The following is an 11,886-nucleotide window of genomic DNA, read 5'->3' as shown; positions in this document are numbered from 1 at the left end:
TGCTTTCTTCTAGTAGATAATCAGATGTTCTGTTACCAGTTCTCACTATAGTGCCGAATGCAATTAAAGAATTGTTTTACACAAGCTGCCTGACGCTCAGCAGAATCACTGTCTCTTCATTATTGCAAGGACACGGAGATGTATACTTTAATGTTAAGCCTTCACTGACATTAGTGGGACTCATTTGTCTCTCAGGTGAGCTTGCACACCATTTTTGCAGGATTGGAGTTTATGACTACAAAAGCAGTGACAAGGGGGACAAGAACAGACGCACTACAATAGGCATTCCAACAATTCAATGCATCCATCTTACTGAAGGAAATCATATCTTTACATACCACTGAATGTTAAAAACAAACAAAGAAGTTTAAGCACAAAGTATATATTTATAACAAATAAAACAACTGAAAAAGTATTACATAAAGAAAAAATAATGTAACAGAATGTACTTAAGTACCTAGCTTACAGTCATGCTCGTATCTAAAAATAACATTGGTAAGTAATATATATAATTTTGGACATAATTCTCTAACATACGACATGATTCTGTGATTCTAAATGTGGAGAGTACTTTTTCCAAGATACAGAACACAAATTATTTTACACAGGCACACCTGTTAATTTGTATAAAAAACATGCTTGTAAGTGAAAAGGTCACTGTAGTACTAATTTACCATGTAGTGTTAATCATGTTGAAATCGTCTCTTCTCCTTTTGCATTGGTGAGCGCCAACACTGAATGGTACAATATTTGATCCATGTGGTTTACTGACACTGCAACCTGTTTCCAAGCAGTAGCCCTGCCCGGGTGTTAACAGCACAGTACTGTACAGCCCCATCTGTCTGCATATAGTGTATTTATAACTAAAAGCTATTACAATTATTACAATGATTTCTGTTTCAATATATACAACAGTATAAAATACTACCCAAAAAACTTTTGTATTGCAAACAATTTTAACCACTTCATCAAACAATGCATTTGCAGAATTAAAAAAAAAAAATAACCCAAATTAATGCTGATTGCCAACAGTACAGCATCTCTATTGTATGTTTCCTAATAAATGAGAGAACGGAAGTGTCTTATAATCAATTAAAATAAGTATCACAAAACATAATTAATGTTAGAGCAGTTCAAGGATTCCCAGTTTGTCAGTATCTACCCTAAGCAGTGCTACTCAAATACAGTATAAGCCATTTAGTGTTTCTACACTGAGAATAAAACATTCAAATATTAAAGCTGCGACAAACACACAAAAGCAAGGAAAGAAAATTTGTTCTGTACTCATTTCTGCTGGAGCAAGGTACAGCATGTCAGGAGTTTGCACTCGGTGCATCATATCTGGTTGTGTGTACAGACTGAGGAATGAGAGGCTGGAGAGCAGTGCCGCAGAAAGGGACTGGGGTGTCCTGGTCCATGGCAAGCTGAACATGAGTCAGCAGTGCCCTGGCTGCCAGGAGGGCCAAGTGTGTCCTGGGGGGGCATCAGGCAAAGCATTGCCAGCCGGTCGAGGGAGGGGATTGTCCCGCTCTGCTCTGCACTGGGGAGGGCCTCACCTTCAATATTGTTTGCAGTTTTGGGCACCACAATATAAAACAGATATTAAGCTCTTAGAGAGCAAGGGCCACAAGGATGATGAAGGGACTGGAGGAGAAGCCTTATGAGGAATGGCTGAGGTCACTTGGTTTGTCCAGCTTGGAGAAGAGGAGACTGAGGAGAGACCTCATTATAGTCTTCAACATCCTCATGAGGGGAAGTAGAGAGACAGGTACTGATCTCCTCACTCTCATGACCAGTGACAGAACCCAAAGGCCTGAAGTTGTGTCAGGGGAGGTTTAGGTTAGATATCAGGAAAAGTTTCTTCATGCACAGGCTTCCCAGGGAAGTGGTCACAGCATCAAGCCTGTCTGAGTTCAAGAAGCATTTGGACAATGCTCTCAGGCATATGATGTGATTTTTGGGGTGTCCTGTGCAGGGCCAAGAGTTGGACTTCATGATCTTGATGGGTCCCTTCCTACTCAGTATACTCAGTATATATGGTTCTGTATGAGCTACGATACCTGGATACAACTGTGGAAGACAACTGAAATGGAATCAACTCTGACTTTCCTTGCTGTTGTGGTTTTATGTCAGACCATTCAAGTTATAACAACTTAGTGTCCTTTTTTTTCCTCTCCTGAAGGGAGTGAGAGAGAAGAATTCATAATAAAGTTGCAAAAATGCTACTAAAATCCCTATCTTGGACACAATACACTGCTTTAGGAGCTACTGTGTCATTGCACAATATAAGTGGCCTATTTATCGCTGAAGTATTGGTGTAGCAGAATATATTTGTCATTGTGGATGTGTTTTAAAAATTAGTATTTTAAAACTTGCTTGTATCCCATAACAAGCCACAAAATTTTGTGTTTTTCAAACACTAATATCCTTACGTAAAATAGTAAGTTTACATTTATAGTGGCAAATTTCAAATCTCTGCCTCTGCTGCTCCAGTTTTTAAAATGAACTTGGTTCAGAGTTTTCGTTCTTTACATCATCCTAAAACAGAACTATTTCTGAAGCATAAAAAAAAATCCAAATGGCAATGATAATATCGGGGGGTTTTTTGTCTGTTTTGCTGATTCATTCCTAACTTGAAAAATAATCAACGTCTTAAAAAGCAAAACAATAAAACCCCAAAAATCTCTCCTCGGGAATAGTCCCTGCTAAGTGAGATTTTTTTTTTCAAAACCAAGTTACACGCCTAGAGTATCTTTATAGTCATGTTATACACCCTTGAAAATAAAGGCTCATGTTGAGAATGGTGACAGGCCCTTAATTATAGAGGTGTTAACTGGTGACACTTTTTCATCAGAAAAAGCCCAAAAGCCCCACAAAAATTCATAGCTTATATTGAAAGTTTGATTCATGCTCATTTTGTTCATTTAAAAATACTCTTTGGAAACTTGTGTCAACTCCTGCAGACAACTTAGTGATACATCTTTTCCTGTTAAAATAAAGATAATTCATATTCACCTCTACCCCATGCTAAGCTCTACTACTAATATACACTTCATTACCTGCTCATGTCACCATCTAACACATATCTTTACATTCTTCTACATATAGTGTCCAGGGCTTATTTTTCACCAAACAGAATTTGATAACTATTACACTTAGAAGTTTTAATTGAGGATTTTTTGGTGTTCTAGCCTTTTCATTGCAACGCACAGTGACATTAATGGTTCAGACTTTTTGTCCATGCTAACTTGAGAGAAATTTTTCACCAATTTTTTCCCATTAAGGATTTTAAAATCTAAACTCAGAGATCAAAACTGAAAACCAGAAGAGAGATTAGATGCATGTAATTTTAAAATGGTTTCTGCTACTTTAAAATGCATTTAAAAATTGTACATACAACACAGTATTTTAACTTTTACATTGCTGTTATCAGATTCTAATTCAAAATCTTGCAAATATACACGAAAAATAAGCCACTGGTCATAAATTCTAATGATTACATTCAAAACTAGCCTTTAAAAAAATAAAAAAGTTACAGGCAAAACATACTGGTTTATGTACTCACTAGCTTATCAGGCTACAATAGGCATGTTTTAAGTATAAAAAAGCAGACAATTCAGATTTAAATAAGACTGTGTGAAATCAGAAAAACCCCTTAGATTTCACTATTAAAAAAACCCCAAGAACACCTATAATTACTTCCCATCCTACAGCTACAGTTAAACCAACTAACAAAAATAATCAAAGTATTGATGACAAACAAAAGTTAGGCTAGAGTATGTGGCAACAATCAAAGTTCATATACGTTTCTATGTAAAATGACTCATGATTTACTATAACATATGAAGAAGAGCACTTCGTGACTAATGAAAGAGCTACTAGTAGAAACACTTAATGCCAAACAGTCTTCAGCCCTCCTTTAAGTTGTATCTCCAAATCAGTATTGACTTCTTTTGACCAGATACATCATTTTTGGCTTGTCACCCGAGTATGTCATGTTTTACCACTTGTCACAGGCAGCAGTAGACAACTAGCTAAGCAAACTACAAGCAGTGACATGCAGAAATTAACTCTCAAATCTGAGTACTTAGATAAAATGATATGCAAGCGCACACTAGGACAGAAGGAATGGCATTCGTCATCCAAATAGGCTCATCATCCCTCCCCACCCCCCTTGAACAGTAGTTGCAACAGCAATAGAAAAAAATCAAGATGTCTGTTCTTCAGAGTCAACTGTGGAAAAAAGTCAGCAATATATAACAGCAGCGATGGACAAGGAAGAGCAAACTGAAAGAATCTCGTTGAATATTTGTTCATTTACTTTTCTGAACACAAGCCAAAGTGTGCCACACTGGCTTGTTCTGAACTTCAGATACAGATGTCCTAATCTCCTTAGATCCTTCACAGATTTAGAATTCAGTCTCCCTGAGGCCCCTATAACCAAGTAAGAAAACTCTCTTTATCTAGCTTGGTGGCTGCCAAGACAGATTCCATGTCATTAAGGATGTCAGAGCTCAAAGCCTCTTGCAGACTTGGCATCAGTTCTTCTCCTTCTATATTCATCCCATCTCCTTCCAGTGTCCCAAGGTCCACATTTGTCCCTGGAATGGCTTCAAGGTAGTCTGGGAAACGGTTCTGATGGGATGGTATGTTACTTTGGCCGATACTGTCACCTAGTTATAACACAAAGTAAGATGGATATTAAATATACTGGAAGTACCAAACCTATAATTTAACAGGACAACTGGTTAAAGGTTAATCATGTATCTCTTGCATTATACAAACAATGTGATTCACAAAAATCCATCACAAACCCCAAGGGTAACTTGAATGCATGTAGATGTACAAAGAACATGTCTTTGTTTCAAATTTTCATCTACGCAACCCAAATCTCTACAGATCTTTGATGTCATTTAGCATAATATGATTTTTACACTTAAAGGAAGAAGACAATACTGAATCAAATACAGTTTTGGAGTAGTATTAACAACACTGGAGGAGATATTGTTCTTAGCTCTGAACAAAAAATATACTTTAAAAAGCAAATTCCTTATAACACACTCAAATTTCTTATAACAACAAGAGTGATTCTGTTTATGAGCAATCTCCCATCCTTCCAATACAGTTGATTATCAATACGTTTTTTACAAATCTAACCATAACATTTCTATTACAGAAATAGGGGAAATAGAAAAAATAGAAAAAGGTAGAAAAACAATGCAAAAAGTATCACAGCTTCTCAGAGTTAACTGTTTTCATTGCAAATGGATACAAGTATATTAGGAAAACATGCATTAAAAATGAACACAAAACCAGACCTGTATCCATCTCATCAACACTGTTCAGGAAGTCATCTGGGGTTCTGGGTACACTGTAACTGCTCATGCTAAGTCCACTATCTGTGCTTTCATCTCTGGAGTGATATGTTCCACTGCAACAGAAGAAAGACAAAAAAATGAGGGTTTTTGAAGAAAAACAGAGGATTATAGAAGAAAATAAAATAGATGCTTGTTTTCAACCAATTCAAGGGCTTTGGAAACATTGCTGTCCTGAGAAATGCTCTACTGTGATAAAAAAACTGAAGCCTTTGTCTGGGTGGGACACCTGGGTTGTACTTTATGCAGACCTTTTCCAATTAAAACCATATTATTTAGATTCAATTTAACTTGATGAGAGCATATTCAAGCAGCTTTAAGAAACTGCCTACTTGTGTTCTGCATAATTTTAATATTTTCACACCCACCCACCCACAGCTAAAACCATTGGAAGCATATGAGATAGTCTGTGATGATTATAAAAATAATAATAATGATGGCTCATCCTTTCAGGCTTCCATAAGGATAACAAAAAAATATTTCTAACTACTAATGTCTTCATGTTTAATCAACCACTGAAGTATATTTTTAGGTCACTGCTGTTATAAATAGTTGGAACTCCTTTAGCTATTCTTCAATTGCTTCCCACTGCTGCATTACTACTTGTTCAGTCACACGTCAAGGCAACAGAGTGCCCTAATATAAATCAAATACTAGTACAGAAGCTGTCCTGTAAACAAACCCCGCTCAGAATGATCCTGTTGACAGAACGGTTAACCAAACTAATGGCATGGGGCCTTACGTGCACTCACTTTCTTACTGCCATCTTACCGCCAGCGCAGCGAGCAAAACCAAGAAAGCCACAGTGGGAAATTTGGGATGGGGCGGGGAAGCTGGCCAGTGGATTGAGTTTACATAGCAAGGTTTTGGTAGCAAGGGGTCTGCAGGGATGTACCCTGTGAGAAGGCACCAGGAGCTGATCCGACGTCTGACCCAGCTGGTTCCAGCTGGCTCCAAAGTGGTCCAACTGCCCAAAGCTGAGCCCATCAGTGACAGCGGTGGTACCTTTGTGATAACATATTTTTTAAAAAAGAGTAAAAATGCTGAACAGATGGGAGAGAGGAGAGGAGTGAGAATATGTGAGAGAAACAGCCCTGCAGGCACCAAGGTCAGTGCAGAAGGAGGGGGAGCAGGTGCTCCAGATGCCAGAGCAGAGACTTCCCCTGCAGCCCAAGGTGCAGACCATGGTGAAGCAGCTGTGCTCCTGCAGCCCATGGAGGTAACATGATGGAGCAGAGATCCACCTGCAGCCCCTGGAGGACCCTGTGTTGGAGCAGGGGGGCATGCCTTGAAGGAAGCTGTAGTCCATGGAGAGGCCAAGTTAGAGCAGGCTCCTGGCAAGAGCTCCAGCCTGTGGAGAGGAGCCCACGCCAGAGGAGGTCTGATGGCAGGAGCAGTGGCCTGCATAAGCAGTTGCAGGAGCACACTACTACCTCCCTTCCCCTGCATTTCCTAATATCCAGTCTTTTCACAAAATATTTTCAAAATCTATATTTCTTCAGGTTGTGGTAGCATTCACTGAGAATCTTTACTGATTTTCCAGCCTGCATACTAAATGAAGATCAACTTGATTTACTGTTCAAATTAGCATCTGAAGACATACTGATACTTCTCATAATGTGCTTGTGAAGTATATAGTATATGTCTTTTTATTAAGAATGAAGAACCAAAATGGTGATGAACAGCTATTCAACATTGGATGCCAGTAGAATGCCATAAGACATATATATGTATTAGATTTCATGAGGACATCTTTACCATATGAGAAAGGAACCTAACATTTCTTTACAGTTAAATCATAAATATTTCTCTTTTTTTAGATTGATTTAAGAATAGAATCACCACACATTTGACACAATCCTAATAAATAAACTATTTAAAACTTCTGTGAAAAAAGATACTGGTTTACTTTATGGGACAAAATACCAAAAACAGAACTGAGGCAATGCTGAACTAAATCACTTTAGTGGAGAAGGCTTTTTGGCTGCTGCTCTCACACTTGGAATGTCCAGCACTTCTCTTCAAATCACTCCTTAATATACATTTCCTCTTTCTTCCACAAGGATTTCTTCATTTAGTAGTCATACCACCCAAAATTACCACATTGAACTAAACAGCATTACCCAAAATAGAGTGGATTCTTCTTCAACTAATAACTATTAAAATATGTGTACACAAAAGAAGAAATACCAATTTAGGAGTTAAACAGAGAATTACCATCACTACCAATATAAATCTAGCAGACAAAAATATATGAACAGTGTGGTAAATCAAAAGGTGAAATAGTCTAATAAAATCTGCACTGTTGAATGACCCATTCAAAAAAATCAAATATGCCACAATGACAGGAAGTACTGAAGATAGCAGGCAGAAGATTAGACTATGTACATGAAAACACTACTGCATGTTTTCTCAAATTGCTCCAGTGTACTCATTATTTTCTGAGATTTTTTTTTTTTAATGTTTCTATTATACAAGCAGTGGACTACCTAAACTTTGCATATCCAAATTCAGGGCCTAAAACTAGGACCTAGGCCTAAAATTAGTTCACCAGGAACTTTATATACAGCCTATAAAGACAGAACGAAGTATTTCCCTAAGTCTGAACTTTAACATAAGGAATATCAACAAGAACTTTAGAGCAAAACTATTGGACTGCTGTATCTAATTCAGGACAGCAAAGCATTTTCACAAATGTCCTTTCTTAAAAATCCCTTTCCCATACCCATATGATAGAATTAAATGAGGTGATGCACATAAAATAACCTAGAAGGAGACAATGCTCAGATCAAAATGCAAATTAAAATATTCTGAACTCAAGTCAAGTACACATTTTTAATATTTTGCATGGAGTAAGGGCTACAAAAAAAGCCCACAAACCCAGTCAAACCTATATGCAACTAGGCAAGCAGTATCTTTTTGCACTTTACAGTAAATATCAACCTGCCATGAAATTACAAAACATGAATTTGCCCTTTCTAGCTTTTGTCCTGTTTGTAGCTAATGGCAAAGATCCATCACTTTGTATTTCATGTGTGTAGACTCACAATGGATAAACTGCATCAGCCCATTGCTGTGGCCATTTGAAACCTGAAGATGTATTTCTTTCAGAAAACAGGTTTTGAAGATGTGAGGACCTGTATGTATGATGGCAACAGCCTTCCAGAAATTCAAGTTAGTATGTTACTAGAACACATCAAGACCATCATCTGTCTACTGAGCCTTCTCAGAGGAGAGCAGGTCAGGTTTAACATTTCTTGTCCTTTCTATACTTTAGGACAAGACCAGCACAGCTGCAGCTCACACAAGATCCCAGGATGAATTCCATAGAGGATAATCCCTCCCTCTAACAAAAAATTAAGTTTTCTAGTCATATTTATCTGTGTAGGAGATAAATTTTCCTGAGGGGTTACCCAAAATACAGACATCATTCATCTCAAGCTCCAGTAGTTTTTCCAAAGTTGTAATGTTTAGTATGAAGCATTTGCAAGCTGTAATTTGAATAGTATTTCCAGCATAACAAACACTCCAACTCAGAGGGATTAAGGAAAAAGTTATATTAAAAACTAGTGTATACTGTAAAATTCTAAATCTTGAATTAAAATACCCACTTCAAAATAATACAGCGTTTAAAATGAAACATGCCACTATTTGCCAACCTAACATTAAGAGAGTAAAAATACTACTAAATACTTGAAATGGAAGGAAGGGATGAATGGAGAAACTTTAAAATTAACCTCAAGGTGTAGTCCTAAATGTGCCTCACAGTTCATTTGATCTCACAGCGAGCTATTCACAAATTCTTTGAGTCAGTAATTTGAAATGACTGTTAGTCAACAGATTATGCAGAGACAAACATGTTATGACTTTGAATAAAAACCTTCCTACAAGTCTGAACAGACTACTTCCTCCCACAGGAGACAGCTTTTAATCCTCAACTTTTACTAGACTTGCCATTTAAGGAAAGATTCATTTACAGCTGTGGCTCTTGGCACAGACAGATGTTCAAAATAAACTATTACATGTACCAAACAGAATTTTAAATCAAATTTTTTTCCTCTAGTAGCTACTCCTACAAACCTGTTAAGAAAGGGATCAGAACTATTTGTAGTCATTGTTCTCAGTTCCTGAGACATTCCAGGAGATGACACGGGGTTTTGCGATCCACCGTCTTGTTCCATTGTTGGAAGCTGGCTACGGAGAGCCAATTCCTAGAACAGCAGGAGGGGGGAAAAAGAGAGATCATGTTAGGCATTTCAATGCACTTTTCAGATACACAGATACATGACATTATAGATAATTGATGCTTTTACTGCTTCCAGTTACAAGAGTTAAATGAAATTAAGTTTCTGAGGACAAAGCAAGAATCCGTCCTGGCTTCAATGACAATGCAAGTTCCACAAATCATGCCCAGCATTACAGAGACTGCACTGAAAATGTATTTATGGATACAAATATCTGTATATTTACATAAATATTTTCTAATTCATTTCAATATCTTTTTGCTAAGTATATTCTTAAGACCAAAAAAAGAATTGCTAATACTATCTGACCCCAAATATATCTCTGTCTACCTCTACTGATTAGCACTTTCCCCCTGTTTCTCTTAAATTCTGATTCACTCCCTGGTTTCCTTTGTACCTTTCTTGTTTCAAGTCTTCCCCATTCACTCTTCCTGTTTGAGGCATGTATTTTGAAATTTCTGACTGATCAAATCTATTTGATCTGTCCCACAAATAAATCCCAAAGCTCTTTAAATCCCCAGTAATTTCTTCATAAAACTTAAGACACTGCTATTCTGAAGTTACAAACCTAGATTACATATACATTTTTACACATCTGACCGTTCACCAGCTTGAATCAAACCATCCATAAAGCCTGTCATTAGTAATTAATGAAAATAACTTTTAACATAAAATACATGAAATTAAAGGTGGATGGACATAAGCAGCACTTTATGCAATTTCCAGTGGTCCCTCTCCCCCTTTTTAAACAAGTAATCAATGAGTTAAACATGTGAAAGAAAAAATAATTTTCTTCAAGCAACTCTCCTAAAACATCATCAATGGCTCACCATGACTGAGCTTTGTTAATGTAAAGACTGGTAAATAAATCTTTTGACTATCTTGTTACCATTATTAGTAGTATGTCATTTCCAGGTTGTGCCTGGAAAGATAACCTCAGGCAAAACCAATCTTGTCAGTCTTCACAATACCCAATATTTCTCACTTGTAAAAGTGAAAGATCTTCATCCATTCTCAATGACAAGCCTAAGGACTACTGTACTGTACACTTTTAAAATATAAAAAATAACCTTTCTCCAATTCTTCTAGTGTTTTCTTTTTAAAAAAGTTTTAAGGTTATTTTATTTTCCAGCAGATTGTGCTGGAATACTTCCCTCCTGCCTGTTTTTTTAACTTTTCTCATCTGCATATGCTTCACTCCCATTCCTGTGGATTATTACGTATCCCTTTAATACCAAGTTTTACGTCTTGCACTAGAAGATTTTCTCACTACACTTGATTAGGTCTTTGCAGAAAGTGTACAAACATATCACTGGTTTTTGTGTTCATCACATCCAACTTCCTACTTCAAGTAAATCCAGTCCCCTGCTTACCACCACTTACTTTGCCACTGTTCTAACAAACAGTAATAATACTCCTTCCTCATTTCCAGATCACATGATGCTAGGTGCCTTCTAATAATTTATAAAGGTTTATCCATATAATTTTCATTTGCTTATGTACTAAACCCAAGTTGAAAGCCTATATAATGAGGTCTTACTTTACAGCTAAGTATACAAACTTTTATCAGTCACGAATTACCTGATATACAGGTAGACTAAATCCATTTAGAAAAAAACCAAAAAGTTTTCATTCCTGGAATGCTTCCTAAACAGTGATCTGAAGAAGGCAGAAGGTCTTAAAACAGCCATCCCAGAGATGGCTCACTCACATGCTTTGTCCTTTTCCCCTTCCCTCTTGGTTTGATCTGTACATTGCATCTTTATTTCCTTGAGCTGCAGTCCCTGACTAGGATGAAGAGGAGGAGCCAAAACTGCAGAAGAAGCTTAATCATACACCAGTGCCACAAAGAGTAGTAAAAAAGCAAAACCTACATGGACTCATTTTTGTATATGAAGCATGAAAGTGATATTGTATCTCATTGTGTGGTAGGCCTGATCTTTCCAGTCAGCACTGCCTCCTGATTTAATAGTTGAGAGAGTGAGAAAAAGAGAGAAGAGGAAATCCATACATGTCCCCTTTTCAAGAGCTACTGACAACAGGAAAGAAAAAAGCCACAAATTCTTTTCTGTTTACCACATTTCACTGAAGGCCCACTAAAAAGAGTTGTATTAAGCCAGGAGAGACAATTGTATTTTGCCTATTCTTTGGCATGTACAATGTAGTCCAACTAGTATTTTTAAAATTAGTACTACTTTTACCCTTGTTTCAACAACACTGCTAAAAATGCAAAACTACAACTATTTTTAACTATTTATAAGTAGCAT

At 37.1% G+C, this 11,886-nt stretch overlaps 1 protein-coding gene across 8 annotated transcripts in view; it reads right to left on the bottom strand.

Moving 5' to 3' along the window:
- Window positions 1–366: 366 nt before the first annotated feature.
- The window catches only part of YAP1 (Yes1 associated transcriptional regulator), a 94,461-nt gene continuing 82,941 nt past the window's right edge, over window positions 367–11,886 (bottom strand). For all 8 annotated transcript variants that reach the window (XM_064645151.1, XM_064645153.1, XM_064645152.1 and 5 more), the window contains 3 exons: window positions 9,456–9,586; window positions 5,319–5,431; window positions 367–4,673 (listed from right to left, as the gene is read on the bottom strand). In XM_064645151.1, the coding sequence (XP_064501221.1) occupies window positions 4,435–4,673; window positions 5,319–5,431; window positions 9,456–9,586 (483 nt within the window). In that variant the 3' untranslated portion in view covers window positions 367–4,434. The remainder of the gene's footprint in view (window positions 4,674–5,318; window positions 5,432–9,455; window positions 9,587–11,886) is intronic.

Source organism: Pseudopipra pipra, chromosome 2 (genome assembly GCF_036250125.1).
Source record: "Pseudopipra pipra isolate bDixPip1 chromosome 2, bDixPip1.hap1, whole genome shotgun sequence".
Classification (NCBI taxonomy): Eukaryota; Metazoa; Chordata; class Aves; order Passeriformes; family Pipridae; genus Pseudopipra; species Pseudopipra pipra.
This window is presented reverse-complemented; position numbering and strand designations above follow the sequence as displayed.